Here is a 17,287-nt window from a genome sequence, read left to right on the forward strand (position 1 = left end):
TGTACAGATAATATTTCCTAGCAGTATTTCCAGATTCCAAATCGGTTACTACTTACTTGTCTCTCAGATAATGATGCCCTATTTGTCCAGAAATGTCCTCTATAGCAGAAAGAATGTGATCAAAGGCCTAGGAAAGTGAGAGTGGAATTAATATCTTTACAGAAATAAAAACGCATAATTAGAAAATATCTCTATTTATTGCAAGTTGTACCAGGTGACTATGCAGAATAATTTTATGACTGTTATAAAACTTTTTCCCCATTTAGAGAAGTACTAACTACTATAAGCTTTTCTTCAAAGGTCCTAAACTTTCTAACCAGTTCTTCATAAATTTACTAAGTATTCTTGAATTACAGGGGTCTCAACGAGAAGGTACTTAAACCCCCATTTTAATATTCAATTTTAAAACTTTTATGGACTCATTTTACCATCTCCATTTCTGCCCTATTAAGTACATCTGCCACTATTAGTGTAGGCGATTATTTCAGTTGAGCAGTTTCCACAGTAATTCTTTTTAGATGTTTCAGGAGTTGATATTCCTCTCAGAGTAGAAGTAGGCAATATTCTTTTAATATCCAGGGCAAAATTTCGTACTGAGTATATTATCTGGCTGATAGAAATCTGGAGGCTTAAAACTCTTGAGTCAAACAAAGGCAGCTGCAGGTACAATTTGGCCTTTTTCTGTGTATTGTTATAACATTTCACTCCGAACATTGGAATGATTACTGCAGAATTATACAGGTGCTAGGTTTGGAACAGCAGGACTGACATTTGGCACTGGTGAGGCTGTATCTGTAGTCCTGTGTCCAGTTCTGGGCCCCTCACTTCAGAAAGGACATTGAGGTGCTGGAGCATGTCCAGAGAAGGGCAACAAAGCTGGGGAAAGGTCTGGGACATAAGTCCTGTGGGGAGCAGCCGGGGGAGATGAGGTTGTTAAACCTGGAGAAAAGGAGGCTCACTCTCTAAAACTACCTGGAAGGATGTTGTAGGCAGGAGGGTGTTGGTCTCTTCTGCCATGTTTCAAGTGAAAGGACAAGAGGAAATGGCCCTCAGTTGTGCCAGGGGAAGTTCAGATTAGATTTCAGAAAAAAAAGTTTTCCCTGATACAGTGGTAAGCACTGGAATAATTTGCCCAGGGAGGTGGTGGAGTCACTGTCTCTGGAAGTGTTCAAGAGCTGTCTGGGTGTGGTACTGGGGGATATGATTTAGAGGTGACTATGGTGGTAATGTGTTGATGGTTGGACGGGATGTTCTTGAAGATCTCTTCCAACCTTGATGATTCTGTGATGTCTTATAGTCTCCCATCCTTTAACCTATATTTATATTGAAAAGTTATGTTTTCTTTTACTTAAAGAAAACTTTAAAATGTGGTGTGAAAGTCAATTGGAAGAGTTTGTGTTTCAAAATATTCTAAAAGGGTAAAGAAATCCTGGGACACAACATTCACTCTGAATTAAAACTGTTGCCATTAGTCTGGAATTTCAGTATATAATTATTCTGTACTGGACAGCAGAGTATTTTTCTATGTAATATGCAAACAAAATAGCCTGCTTTCATACCTTTTCCAAAAATTAAACTTTTGAGAAGGAAAAATAATTTTTTTTGGACATGCTTTGCCCTAGCAATTATCAATCATTCTCCTCTTTTAGATGAAGACAAAGAAACATATTCCATCTGTGCTGTTTCCCAAGTACTCCCAGCCCCATTGAATTCTCAAGTGAAAGACCAGAACTTTCATATTAATATCCTTTCACAGGATTTAACCATAGAGAAACAGCAATGTACAAATAAGTTTTGAAATGTTTGAAGGATTTTTTTTTTGGTATTTGACAACCCACTCCCTTACCAAAAAAGATATTTTTAATAACATTTTTTTTTTCTCATAAGGTGTTAAGGTGCTCTGTAAAAATGAAAAAGATACCATGAGGTCTTTTTTAAACATCTTACTCTGCCATGAAGTTTCTCATTCAGTTTTGGTTCTCTGTGTTCAGTTTTCTTCACTTTCAGCCACTGTACCAAAGGTTTGATAGTCAGTCCCTAAGGATTGAAACATGACAATAAATGCTTGGAAGTCCTCTTAGACTTTCCTCCAGCTGGTTAAACAGAAATAAAGCACATATGCGTTTTATTTGGTGGTTCTCATACTTTCTTAGTTGATTTCTATTCCTTCTAGAAGATAAAATAATACAGTACCCTTAGTTCCTATTACAAAGATTTGAAAAGACAACAGTGGAAAAATATATCATCTATAAGAAAAATATGCTAGTAGAAGTGTTTCCTATGCCACTGAATGTGGTCTTTTCTCCACAAATCAGGAGTTTGTGAACACAAGTAAATTTTCTGAAATACACTTCAAAATATATTGTAAGCTGCTATCTACTGACTTATTTTCATTTAAATTACTTTTTTTCATCCAGAAAGTACTATTTTGTTTGGATGTTAAATAGTTTCTTGTCCCACTGCTTGCTACTATATTTTAAAACAAGGGCTGAGGCTCAGCTAGATCAGCTTAATGATTGTATCTGCCCATTAAAAGCACTGTTCCCTATAGTTATTCACATGAGGTGAAGGATGTTTAATCAGATATTAACTTGGTACTATTAATACCAAGCAGGCAAGACTGAACAATTTTTAGCACAGAGGAAATTGTGTTTTGCCCCATGTGGTCCCACATCAAAACATAAAATAGGATCTTTGTTACTAAAATTACAACTTCAATTATGTTTTCAGTTCAGTGAAACAATATGCTACCTTCAGCTGAGAACTGCCTTAAGCATTCAGTACATTTGGGGGACTCCTTCTCCTTGCAAGAAGCATGTTTAAGAAGTTAAATTACCTGGAATATAACAGTAAAAAACACAACAATGATAGTTGTGCTGACAAACAGCTTTCTGTCTTTCACTTTATCCCCATCCAGAAGTGCAACAAGAGCAAAAGCAACTGCTCCTCGTAGCCCACCATAGGACATCACCACTTGGTCTATTATCTCCAGCTGGACGGTTCTGTAGCGGTTAAGAATCCACGTCTGTATAACCACGCCTGTAACAAACAAATTTCAGCATGTCTAGAAATACCCTTATGGAACGTCAATATCCCAGCTGTGAGTAACAGAAATGGTGCCACCAGACTGCCTTTATAACAATCTTCACCATCTAATTCCCCCTCTTATCACTGTGTTGTCCACTTAGTGCCTTCTCATTACATCCAGCCTAAGGAATAAGGTGAACATGCTTCTGTGAGCCAGCAGCTAGCTCTTCTGAGAGTGCTGCCCTCTGGCACAGGCACTCCAGGGAAAGCTCTGACATGTGCTGGCCTTTAGAAATTCAATTTTAGGTTTTCTAGCAGTGTAACCAATGATATGCACAGGGTCAGTTAACAGAAACAGGTTAAAACAGCACTGATCTACGGAGTAGGTGTCGTACCGTTTGCAAGTCACTGAAAATTACATTTTGTAAGACAAGTCATAGTCTTATGAAGGGTTGTTTAGTTATGCTAACACTGTCTCCACACCTACAGGTGAGATGCTGCCTGCTGCAGGAGACCTAAGGCTCAAGCTATCTCAGTGTATCCCAGAACTCCCTCCATACATAGGGAAAACAGCTTCACCACTCCTGTGATTGGCATGGCATGTGATTCCCACTGCAGCAGGCCAGGGCTGTTAACCAGTGCAAAACAGTTTCTTCTCTTTTTAGAGAACTTTGAACTTGTGCCAAGAGAAGTGTCTTGTCACTGTAAGGAGGGCCTCCGGAGGAGGGGACCTTGGAAATTCTGCCAATCTGACTCCTCCAGGCAATGAGAACTGCAATTATGTAAGGCCCAATATCATCCAGTATTTAATAATTTGTCAATGTCCAAGATCAATTACTTTAGTGGGTGCTTATTGTTATTGCTGAATATTTACTATTTACTTATCATCACATCTGTTACAGGATTGTTAACCACTCATTTGACAAATACAAAAAGTGTCAAAGACCCAGAAAACTCTTTTAAAACACCTCAGGCACATTTGCAGTTACTGAGAGGCAGCTAAACGAACAATACTTGCAGAATATTTAGAAAAGGAGGGCAAGGAGGTAGGCACTTCATTCAGCTCTGGAGCTTCTAGAGAGAATAAGAGCACAGAATCTAGGAAAATCACCAGCTAGATGGATGTGTGACCTGTCATTTGAATTTAAGTCAAGGCAAACAGGCAAATAAGCTGGTTTAATTTTTCACAGGCGTAAGTACATACACCAAATTGCCATGTGTATTACTCTCTACAAGTATTTCATTCTACATCTCTTTTGGGATTTTAGCAAAATTACAGCAGAACTATGTAGATGGGCAAATCATCATTGGTATTTTGAAATGTTTGCAAACTTATATAAACCCAGTAAATTGACAGTAGGTAATCTCTACCTACCGCAGCCTTACTTATTCAGTTTTTCATCAGTCCCTGAGAATTATTTCTTAAGCCAGAGAACCTGCAATGTTATTATGTATGGTCTGATATCACTGTGTGCCCAAAACCTGAAGTCAACCATAACATTAGTTTAAGACAATCTCTTTAGTGCCAAATTGAAAGAGCTGGAAGAAAGATATGGTTGACAAGAGTCACATCTTTTGTTAGGCTGCAAATTAAAGAACAAAGTCCATTTTACTGGGAGATTTTGCCAGTACCATTTGCTGAGTCAACAAAGGTTAGCCACTGAATGATTCGTGTTAACTGCTGGGCTACTCATGTTCTCAAACATCATCAGAAATTAAATCCTGCTATATTTTCAGCGTATGACAGAACTTACTGTAGAGCTTACTCTACTACTCTAATCCAATTCCAACAATAAATTCAACTAAAATAAATGGAATGTTTTAAAAGGAGCAAAGCTAGAACTCCAAATATTTTTTGGGGAGAGGGCTAAAGAATATGTGATTGCATCAGCAGTACAATGCAAGAACAGGAAGGTCACTCTCTTACCAATAACTCTATATACTGAGATGAAGACCAGAGTCAACAGAATAAAAGCCGTATTCCAAGTCCAGATATCTGGATCCACAGCTGAAATACCCAGGAACATGAAGATAATAGTTTCTGCTCCACTGGCTAGCATTTTCATAGTATATCTTACAGTTGTAGAAGACTGTTCAGATATGTTAGCTTTGACATATTTCTGACAGCAAATGCCACAGAAGGTTATCCTAGAAAAAGAAGCAATTGTTCAGAAAATATGTGTTGCAATATTTAATATTATTTCCATCTGTCTGTCACATAGTGATAAAAACCCACTATTAATTCCTAAGAAAAGATATATTCATGAACACTTGTGGCGTCTACCCTTGGTAAAAAGCATATCACAAACACACATGCTGATGTAACCTCAAGTGGCCTGAAGACAGCACATATTAGAACATAATAGAATGCAATTCTCTTCAGATTACCATACTGCTTTCAATGCAAATTTCTAAACCTTGTTTACATTAGATATAATCTTAAACTAATGATCTGTTTGCAGAAAGATTTTCAGAACTTGAATACACTTACTATATCATCTACAAACATGACAAAACTGAGAAGAAAGGCATGCTGGGAATCAATGGAGACTAAGAGAAGAAAGACCACAGAAGTACTCAAGCCAAAACAGGCAACATTTAGGCAAATCTTAATGTCCAGCCAAGACAGAGAGAGAGGACATAGTGACATTTACACAGTGGCTTAGAAAAATATTGCTTTAGTCTCAAGTTATCAGGAAAGATCTCAGCACAAATGGACAACTGTTAAGTCTGAAATATCATTAATAACAGAGAGGAAAGAGTCATGTCTGTATTTTGCAAAAGAGTTCTTGTGTTTTGCTCAGCAGATACTGAAAAACTTGCATTCCTTTTCAAGGCTCAATGACAGGATTGGCAAATTATAATCTAGTGCAGTGTGAACATAGTATTATCCAGCATAAACTTAATGTCATATTCTACAGTTGTCCCATATAATTTAGGTTTTTTCCTTTCAACGTTTTAAAAACCATATTCCCTTCTCATCCCCTTCATAGGCAGTAATAAAAAGAGACTTACGCTAAGATGGCAGAAAGAGAAAGCATCTCTGCTGTGAGGTAGGACAGGTAGGAAATGATAAACACAAATCCGGGTTCAATGATCCTCACGTGCTTGGTGAAACGACTGACCAATGAGAGCAGGAATGCAAAGATAATACCAACCAGTGTCCCACCGAGGCTCACCACAAAGAATGACACTGAAAAACAAAACACCTAACACAACTTAAACCATAGAAATAGAATGGTTTGAACTAGTTCTCTTCCAGAGACAGGACAGCAAATGACCAGTAAATCACAGAAAAATTTGGAGGACATGTCAAATTCATTTCTAGGCTCAAGGCTTTTGAGCACTTGGTACATGAATGTAGAATTCTGTAGAAAAACAAGGCTACTTCTGTTAAGCCTCACCATTTTACTTTTATTTAAACCCACTGCATTTCTATATACTATTTTTTCCATGTTCTGTAAACAATTGTTTTTTACAAAAACATATTGTAGAATATGACAAAGTCACTATCAAAACATTTATTCATAAGATAATTCAATTTTGTTTCATGTAATGCTTGGAATGGGAAATAGTGACTCATTTTTCAGGGAAAATTTCTTGAGAGTTACTGGCAAACATTGCTTGATGGTGATCAGTGATAGGGAGCGGCAATGCCTGTATGCAGTATGGACTTTCCTGGAATGCAGGGAGAGCATAGGCTGAAATCTGGGAAACACTATTAAATACAAAGAAAAGCTGTATATCTGTCAGGTTTCGTGTTCTCAACAACTGAACTCCGCATCAGTCTCCTCAAAAGAAAACAGATCTGATTAAGTTTCCCAAATATTCAGGAATGTTTATTTATTTATTTTCTTAAGACATTTGCCTATGCCATAATATGCCATAAGAGTGTGTGAATATGAGTAATAATGAAAAGGGCTGAAAAATAAGTTACCAATAGCATAATAGTAATATTTTGTTTAAAGTACTGCATATATACACCAATTGTGTGATACAGAATTCACTTCTACGCACCTATGCCTTTGAGACATTCAATCCCCGTCACATTTGTTTCACCTATCGCAACAAAAGAGTCAAACACATTGTACAGCACCTGGAAAGAAAAGTAGACTAATTTAATAATTGCTCCTGAATTGAGCCTATTAAAATAATCTCCATAGGAGCCTCAACATTATGAAGCCTGAAATTGAGTTTGACTGAAGGAAATCCTGTCTCGAAGAAGAATTTTATATTTTCTCAAAATAAAAGAAATGCAGTAGGCCAAGAAAAAACAAATTTTTTAAAATTAAAAAATAACACCTCACAGCAATACATTTCTCCCTTCAATATGTCCCCTATGAATAAGAAGCATTGTTACATGTAGATGTATTTTCTAAAGTACTTCTCACTGTAAAATCCAGGTATTTGAAAGATTCATTTGCTCACATGTATAAGATAAATAAGATATTTAATAAGACAATAATAAGATGCTAATAATAAGATACTGAATTGAAATATGATGAATAAGTTGAACAAAAAAGAGAATATAATGTTTGTGCTAAAACTTTTAAAATAATTGACTAACAGTGATTGAGCTGAAAGAAATGAATTCACCTTATCCATACCTGTGCCTAAGGAGGTTTATGAGTATCATTTTTGAGACATATCAATTTTATCTGTGCTTAGTTCCTCCAGTGGTGAATGAGGACTTTACTATGGCTTTCTCAGCTTTCCTTCTTGCAGCTAAACTTGATAAATCTTATCATGTTCACCCAGTCATGGGATACAGGTTACTTTACTTCTGTAACAGTAGTCTTTTACATATTTATGTTTAAAGAAAGCTATACCATCCACTTTCTTCTGTCTTCCAGTCTTTCATTTTTCAAAGTAGTAACTCCACTGTTTCAAATTTCCTCATAGGCTGTGCTTTCTACCTCTGGATGATACTTGCTCTTCTGTTTTTTCATCAATGAACAATCAAACTTTTTTTTTATTTGTATACTGTTTGTGTTCATTTCACAGTAACAAAATCTCCTTTCCTTTTGAAAGCCAGCGATGTTGATACTTGAGTTCATCAGAGGTTTATTTTAATTTTGGCAATACCTCAGAAGTACTAATGATACCGATATCCAAGGGCAATTAGGTTTCTCTGGAAGCCATAATGTCATCTTCAAACTCATATTAACAGTTAGACTGCTGCCAATGAACTTGGAATGCTTTATCTCCTTGGCTGCAAAAAGTTAAGTCACTGAGCCTCATGAACATCTCTTACCCTCTCTTGCAGATAGGCAGGAGGAGGAATTGTAAATGATTCAAAAGCGAACTGAAGCTGCACAGCAACCTGGTTGCATAGCATCTTTCTGCCTTAGGACTTCCTGGTCCCTGACCACTAGTACTCCACTACAAAATTATTCAGGGAAAACTACAATTTTATTCAGGGGGAAAAAATTGTGTGATAAGGTGTTTCAATCAAAATAAAAATCAGTAGAAGTCTGGGATTCTGCTACATCTATTAAAGCTTTTCTAAATTTAAAAAAATGTTTGCAAAAAAAAACATTAGAAACTTTCTAAAATGTCACACTTTTTTTCCCCAGATTGGCTCTTTGTTATATATGTGTTTGATAAACATCTGATCAAAGTAAAACTAAGGGAGCAGGAATAAACACTTTGGAGAGTATTCTCTCTCTCACTGGCTGAGGTATGCATATAAATGTATGTGCATTAAAAAATAAGAGCAAAGGAAGGTTTAAAATCCCTGGAACTGATTTCATTAAGTCATGAAAGCCCTACTTAAACAGCAAAGGAAAATAAAACATGCACCCTTGAAACTTCATTTGGAGTGTCTAACCCAGGACTGTGTGTTTTATGTCACTTACCATCTCCAAATAACTTTCCTGCTCAAATATCTGATATTTGTAAGCAAGACAGAAAACACCATGAGCTGCATTGCAGTAGCCCATGAGTAGATACACTTAGAGAGTACAGTGTTTCTTTAAAGGGGAAAATGCACTTCAGAAGAAATCCCCTTGAGTTACGTTGACTTTGGGATTTATAATTTACTTACCACAGTTACAGCATCATTCAGAAGTGATTCTCCAAAAACAATAATGAATAGAACTTCATTGACATGGACTTCTTCAAACACTGCCAGAACAGCTACAGGATCCACAGCAGCAATTAAGCTGCCAAAAAGGAGGAAGTCCAGCAGCCCAGACTGCAGTTCACCTTCAAAAACAAAGCAAACAAATTATAAGCAGAATAATCTCTGTATTATCATTAGCAATGACAGACTGGGATGTTACACATAATGCCAAATACTGGAAAATAGAGATGCCAAGGTATCAACTTGAAAGCATGTTACAGTGACTCTTTAAAAAGTTCTGCACTGAGTCATGTTTTATCCTGCAAGTTTTGTTGGATTCAGCGTTGACCCATGTGGATCAAAGTTACTTCTGGGAGCAGGACCAGTACTGCCCTGTTCTTGTTACAAGACAGTTCCAGATCTAAACCAGCTTTCTATTTGTGTGTGGCATGGTTTGTCTAACTTGACTGAATTACCCCAAGACAACTGAGAACTCACAAGATGTTAAGAGGACCATACCCCAGCACTTTTAAAGTAAATGTCCCAATATATTTCATGTCACAGGTCAAATTTGAGTTTTGGTTACTAAGAACTGCTACAGTGGTGATTAACTGCACTCAGTACAACTGAACACCAATTGTGGCCTCCTTACTCACTGGTAGTTGTGGTTAAGCTACTTGTTCCCAAATTAGGATTCATGAGGCTGTTAAATCGTCTGCAAATAGACCATAAAAATAGATGAAGGACCAAAATGTACCTCAACATATTTGTGTTGAGGTACATGTAGCCCCTAAGGAATTTTGGCAATGATTTCAAAAGTGTTGAAGGTACAAAACTCTGGTGACTGTGTAACCTAGTATTTTTTTAACCTGCTTTTAGTTATTAATGTTATTTTGTTCAGTTATGCAAAGACACAAAGGCAAGCATTCACTCTCATTTTAAAAGTAGCAGAAAAAGAAAAGTAGCATAGCCACAAAAAATGCTTTGCTCAGCTTCCTAAATACCTAGCAAAATCTACCATCCTCATCAAATCAAAAGTGGAAACCTAGTCATTGTTTTCTAGAGAAAAGATTTCTGAGCAGTAAAATTCCCCTTGCGTTCATCAATGGATGGAGGAAGCAAGGTTCATGAAGAAGTGACGTTGCCAAAAATTATTTAAGGAACAGCAAGGAAGGAACGGGTTGAGAATTCATCCATTAAAACACAATGCAGAGGCCCATGCCCAAAATTATCAGGCATGATTTCTACAGGTAAAGAATAAATTCATCTAATTAAATGGTTTTGAAACATGAGTCAGCCAATGACAGTCAGTAGCCATAGCCACAGAATCAATAGTGCCTGTAAAGTACTTCCAGAACAACATGGATACCCCTCTAGAAAGAACACTGAAAAGTAATTTTTCAAATTCAAAATGGTTTGGGCTTAGAATGTAAATGAAATAGAAACCAGATTCCAAATAGTTTTGATACAAAATGTCATAGGCTTATTTACTCAAGAAAAGGATACTTGTATGGGCAGTCAGAGGCAGGAGTAAACAACATCCTGTTATATGTGACAATGCCCAATATTTCTGGTGGAGCTGCAGATGTATATATTCTCTTAGCTACTATCTGCCAATCAGAATATCTACAAGATTTCTGTACAGTTTGTAGAGATCTTGGTATGGCCCTGAAAACAGAAATTCATAGCTTGCACAGATGTATAACTACCTTATTTTTTCAAGAGGATAAATAGTCTTGTTCACACTTGGACTTATGGGGCTGTGAACAAGGACTGAGCCTATCAGTTTTAGTGTGCGAGTGGGGTTGAGGCAGTGACCTTACGTCTGTGCCAAAAATTCTGAAAACTGCCTTGAACCTAAATCTAAGCAATGGTTCCACCAAATGTTGTCCTCCTCAAGCAGGCTTAAGGAAGGAACAAGCCCAATGACAATAAATATCAGATATCAGGGTATAATAGAACATAAGGTTTGAAAATAAATTGGCTCACTGAGATTGCTTATCTTTTTTATGTGTTACCAATTATAATCATTGGTACATTCTTTGAAGACTTGCAAATCTAGTAAGTAAACATTTATGAGGAGATTAGGACACATCTATAAATTCTACAAAGCACTGCCAAGAGGCCTGTAGTTTCTAAATCAGTCTTTCATTTAGAGTAATAACAGCAGTTATTTTCAATTGGTACATGACCATGGCTTCCTCTAGCTTATCAGTGACACCTAAGATATGTTCACTGGGCCCAGTTTAAGACTTCTAGACACACTCAGCATATTGCAGCTATGACTCTAGATTGTACAGGAAAAACTGTTCTAAGAACTAGTCACAACCACAATACTGCAAGTGTTAATTCTCCAGTGGACAGTGAACAGTTCACTGCAATCAGCAATTATGTAATTCTTCCTATTCTGTGGAAGCAGACTGAATGGTTAACAATTAATGTGCTAATCTTTTTATTTCAGTTCCAAATAAGGATTTCTTCATCATTATCACCTTCTCCATTTTCCTCCTGCAAATTATTATATCTCAAGGGTATTGAATGCCAACAAAGAGCTGATTTTATGTTCATTTATGTAGGAAATCTATGCAATACATTTTGGATTATGCATTCTTATATTGATGGACAGTACTACAAGCCCACTAAATGTCAAAGCTAGAAGTCATTTGGTTTTAGTTTATCTTAGTTTGTAGCAGATTTACATTTTTACATTTTAATGATATTACTTCTATCATTATTCACTTCAACTGTAGAACAAATGGGATAGAAATAAATATGGAGCCATGGAGCTTCAACTAGAAGGTACTATGAACTCTTCTAGAAACTGAGCAACTCAGCGTTCTCCTATCTTCAGCAAGTAACAACATAAAGGTTTTTCAGAGTGTGGTGCTTAGATCTTGTTGACCTCTTGGAGGTTAACACAATTGATTTAGTAGATTAGTAAGTCTGTGTCATGTTGATATTTTACACTCCTACTCAGCTTTGCTGGAGAATGACATTGTTTGAATCAGGGACAGCCTTGTCTGGCCTTTTTCACAGCTGGAATTAGAACCCTCGTAGGTCTTCATGGCAAACACAGGTCCCCACAGTACACAAATAATGCTCTTTCTAAACATTAAAGTTTGCCAGACATGTCAATTTATCGTTCTCCTTATTTATTAACATCCCCATATTTATCTTGTAGAGCTTTAGCTGTGACCTGTGGTAGGGGCTGATTGCCCTGTGTAGATGTAAGCTCAGAGTTCTAGTATGCATTGTCACTAAAAGATTCTGATACTGATGAAGCAGAACATATAACTATCAAACCCAGCTTTTGCAGTTAGTCATGAGTTGTTTACAGATTGGGAGGAGAAGAATAATTTAAGTGAATTTTCCTGCTAAAATAGTTCTTTTGGGAAAAGAATCAACTTTTCCATTTCACACGTTGTAAGGAAATCAATCCTTTCCATTTAATGACTTATAGCAACATATTTTTAAAGTAATTATCATACATTATATTTCCAAGAACAGTTTTTTTAAGAAAATATTTTGGTCCTATTTTTAAATTGTTCCAAGCATCTTGGATATTTAATAAAGAAATCCTTTTCCAATTTGCAGTAGAAATATCCCTGTCATACATTTTCTTTTTGAACATCTGATTTTAATTATAAACGTGATATTGTGGATTAAATATGTCGCTTAAAGCACAGTAAACCTCTTATCTACCAAAAAAATGTCAAAGATTTTTGCATCTGAGCTGTCTCCTCTGTATCTTCTTAAGAAAATATTACTGCTTCTAAAATAAGAGTTATAATAAGGTAGATATCTAAAATGTATCCATCATAGCTGTCTATATTACAAACATCTGCAATTACATAACATGAGTCTTAAATGAAAGTAGAGATTAAATACTGCTGTTCTGTGCCTCCTCCAACAGCCCTGTGCCCTTACATCACAGTGTAATTAAGCCAAAGGTATCTTGGAATCACAGAATGGTTTGTGCTGGAAGGAACTTCTTACACCCTCCAGTTCTGGGGCACCTTTCACTAGACCAGGTTGCTCAGAGCCTCATCCAACCTGGCCTTGAACACTGCCAGGGATGGCTCATCCACAGCTTTCCAGTGACCACAGTGACCACCCTCACTTTTTGGATTTGTGGTCTAGGAAATTGTGCGTCAGCCACCCTTTCAAGCCCCTTTGAACTGCTCCCATTAAAATGGCTTCCTTTTATTCTTTTTTTTAGTAAGACATCTGCTACTTCATTCTGTAAAACTTCTATATCTTGTTACAATTTCCAGACTCAGAAAATGCAAAAGAGATGTGTAGATGGGTCAGGCATATATATCCATTCAGTAGCCACTTAATATTGGATAACACTTACTATAAATAGCACTTAATTGCATGAATAATATTAAATACAATAATAACATTCAATATTAAATAGCAGTAAAAATAACACATAATACTAAGGCTGACTTCAGGAAGACACTTTTATTTCAGAGTAACTTTTAAGGTTTCTATAACAGCAGAAAGAAACAAGCCCTTTATTGTGTATTTTTTCCAGATGTCCATTAGAGAAAGAATCCTGAGCTTTATCCTGAGAGTGTGCACACACATTTGGAGCAGGACATCACAAGAGACATGGCTTAAAGTAGTTTTTATACTTTTGTTAGGGAAGATTTTTCCCTAAAATGTCGTTTTAAAATTTGATAAAGATATCACAAATTGCTCCCATTAAAATAATTTTTTCTGCTAGAAAGAGTTGTTACATTGTAACTTATCACCCACCTAACAGTATATGCAATGGCATTCATAATTGTCTTCACAGATCAAACTCACCCATTATTCCGGTCAGATAGACACCGTAGAGAGATAAACCAGTTGTGGCAGCATTCCAGACTGTCCCAATGACAGCATACAAAAGGATGGAGCCAAGATTTCCAAAAAACAATCTATTTGGCATAAAATATCCAGCATCCAAAACAATGGGGGGCAGCAAATAGAAGAAAAATACAGTTGGTGTCAGGGAGAAGGAGGCAAGGTGATCTGCTGCCCAAACAATGCCACCAAGGAAAAGACCAAGGACAATCAGCAGAGCACTTTCTGGAACCACACGAGTGACTTTGTGGGACAAGTGGAAAACTGCAAGGAAACACAAAAACAGCGAGTCAGAAATGAAATGGAGGAACAATTTGAGCAACTAATGTTGTTAGCTGGCAATTTTGAATACACACAATCTTTTTGCTTTCACTGTCATTAGACGCAAAAGTGTGCATGGAATGTTTGGGAAACAGACACTTATAGAATAAAAAAAAAGGAGTCGATCTTCAGATTTTATCCAGCATATTTTAACTTATATGAAGCCAATATTCCATGACATTTATATCCTTCATTGAATTATCTTCTCTTAACTAGATCTGTTTAGGGAAAGATGATAGTCTGTGCAAAGCAGTAAGTGAAAGGCTGAAAAGCAATGGAGAAGTCCTGGAAATGTATGATACTATGGTTTATTTCTGTAACTAAAAATAAACATCCAGCCTCCTAATTATTATCTTTTAAAATTATCAGTTTATTAACAGGCTTATTGGAAGATATGATACGAAGGCTGCAAGAACTAGTTTCAAGACAACTCTTTTTAAATGTGTAAATATTCTGATAATGTCACCTGCGGCAGGAAAAATTTGAAGCTTATGATGGGAGATCCCTTTTGAGCCTTTTCCTCAAGACATCCCTAATAAGGATTTCTTATAATTCAGAAGTTTTCTGAAGGAATTGAGGCTTTGGTGGTTCCTTCAAATATGTATTTGTGCTAAATGGTTCTGCAGTAGGCTGCTTTCTTTTGTATAAGGTGTCACAAAATTTGTATATTATAATAGTCTGTAAGACAAAGAATATATGGTGTCTATTACAGTAAAACATGTAACAGCATGGTGTGGTCAAACTGTATAAACTAGCCAATGATTAGAAGGAGGGAAAATTACTGAGCTTCATGAGCAAATCTAAAGAGACAGAGAGATGGCACAACCAAACAGAAAAAACAAACTGTTCAAGGTGACAGAAACACAACTAAGACTGCAAACATATGTGGCAACATATATTTATAGTGCATTTGATAAGTATCAGATAAAAAGAAAATAAAAAAGCAGAGAGAAGAACAGAGAGAAGTCAAGTCTACAAAGAAAGATGGAACATAGAATAGGAGGAAGAGGCAGAAGTGTTTGATAATAAGTAAGGACGAGTGGTTTAATTTACTTTCTTGGGATTTCTGTAAGCTTGTCCTTCAGTTTATCTTAAGTAATGATGTGCCTCAGATGGCCTGAACCCTGGTACTTTGTGAAACTGATCCAATAAATATGGCTTTACTTACATAGCTTTGTGTTGAAAATGTGAGTTACACTTCAGGAAAAAAATTTTAGCAAAAGCCACCAAGTTTCTCCTGGTTTGAACATCAACTGTGTTGAAGCTGTTACTATGCTAACACAATTTAGCTAAGAACTAGCTTGGACAAAAATCCATCATTAGAATTCCAGACTCTTAAGCCATAGTGGAAGAATCTTTCCAATGACCACACAGAGATCTTAGACCAGGTTACTTTACTGAGAGAGCATTGTTTTTCTTCCCATCCAAGTATTTGTCCTTGTCAAACATTTACTAGTTACCTTTTAGAGTGTTTTAAGGGCCTCACTGCTAAACTGGCAGCTTTTGCCTTGGCTGCATCCACACAGGCACCATCCATCATTACAGCAGCCCCACAATAATGTGCTTCCTTAAGCTATAGAACCTTCATGGTCTCATCAGAATAGAAAACATAAAAGTGACCACAGCCTCCCTATGCCAGTAATGAGCATGAATGTAGATGTTCCTTAGTGTTTGCAGACAAGACTTGAAAACATGTTGGAACACAGCTAAAAAGTGGGATTAATACAAATGCAATCAGACATGAAAGCAAACTGCATTTAGTGAAGCTGACTAAACCATGCCAGATTTCTATGTCATTGGTGTCATGTAATGAAGAGATGAATGACACTTCACAGAAACAAACACTGGTTTTTCTGTCAAGTTTCCTCTCTTTGTTATAAAATCCCTTGGGTTTACACTAGAAAAGAAGGAGAGAGAGGAAATTAAATGAAGAAAAATAAACTAGCTACTATTCCATGGATACAAATTGAGGCATTTAGCTTCTCAAAAGTCCTTCCCACTAGTCATTCTTGATTCCTTGAATTTCCAGTCAGTGAATTATCAACTAATTTATCACCTCACAGAGAGGGATTATCTCCTTATCCCTGAAAATGAATGTTGCTGAGCTAGTCTTACTAACCAAAGTCTGTTTTTCCTACTCTTACATTAGCAGATAAGCCATGACTACGAGAAGTTAAAGTTAAAAATTTAAAAGGAACCTGTGAAGACTTTTCAAAACTAGGCATTTGGAAAAAAAAAAACAAAAACAATATCCAGCTAAAATTTCGTATTTTGTAGAATTCTCCCCTTTACAACCAAAACCAGTTTTGAATGCTGGGAAGCCAATCTGATTTTGGTTATAACATTGTCTCCTCCTAAAAGTTGCATTTTCCCAGTGAATCAGCTCTGTCTTATCTGTCTTGGTCCCCTTTAACTCCAATCCACTGACTCTCTGTGCCAGATTTTAATACTATCAGCAATAAATTCTTCTACTCTGTTATTTTAAGAATGCAGGCCATGGGCAGGAAAGTTATTGCATGAATGGGGTCTAGAGAAGCCTCTTTTCATTTTTGTATATGGCCCAAGCAAAATCTGAAAAATCAGACTGTATTTGGTTTAAGATAATTGCCTAGCTAACTCTTCAGGCAGATAGCATGCTATATGATTAACGGAAATATGTCTATAAGCATAGAAATAAATAAAAAGAAAATACCACAACTGATGAAATTCAATAAAATAGCTTTGGACTGAGATGCAATTGGAACTTAGATTAACGTTTCAGCTCATATTTGTACCTACACAGATTGATTTTTTTTTTTCTGGCTATGTGTAAAAAATATATTTAATCAAGCTTGTACATTATGAGTAGTTATTCCATTTGTGGAATTTGATAGAGATAGGTTAATTCCAAATTCATTCCTTAATGTTTATTTTTGTAATTCATTATTCTGAAGCAACTTCTCTGATATATTCTGAGAGTATTACAAACTCACACAGTGATAGCACTTCTGTTTCATAAAGTTTGCCTTTACTTGTCTAAAA

At 36.3% G+C, this 17,287-nt stretch overlaps 1 protein-coding gene across 3 annotated transcripts in view; it reads right to left on the bottom strand.

Moving 5' to 3' along the window:
• SLC9A3 (solute carrier family 9 member A3) overlaps nt 1-17,287 on the bottom strand; it is a 52,085-nt gene that overhangs the window by 13,106 nt on the left and 21,692 nt on the right. For all 3 annotated transcript variants that reach the window (XM_063159114.1, XM_063159096.1, XM_063159105.1), the window contains exons 2-9: nt 13,907-14,209; nt 9,074-9,234; nt 7,045-7,123; nt 6,043-6,220; nt 4,955-5,175; nt 2,837-3,039; nt 1,948-2,037; nt 57-127 (exon numbers count right to left, since the gene is read on the bottom strand). In XM_063159114.1, coding sequence (XP_063015184.1) covers nt 57-127; nt 1,948-2,037; nt 2,837-3,039; nt 4,955-5,175; nt 6,043-6,220; nt 7,045-7,123; nt 9,074-9,234; nt 13,907-14,209 — 1,306 coding nt within the window. The remainder of the gene's footprint in view (nt 1-56; nt 128-1,947; nt 2,038-2,836; nt 3,040-4,954; nt 5,176-6,042; nt 6,221-7,044; nt 7,124-9,073; nt 9,235-13,906; nt 14,210-17,287) is intronic.

This window comes from Melospiza melodia, chromosome 1 (genome assembly GCF_035770615.1).
Source record: "Melospiza melodia melodia isolate bMelMel2 chromosome 1, bMelMel2.pri, whole genome shotgun sequence".
In the NCBI taxonomy this organism is placed as follows: domain Eukaryota; kingdom Metazoa; phylum Chordata; class Aves; order Passeriformes; family Passerellidae; genus Melospiza; species Melospiza melodia.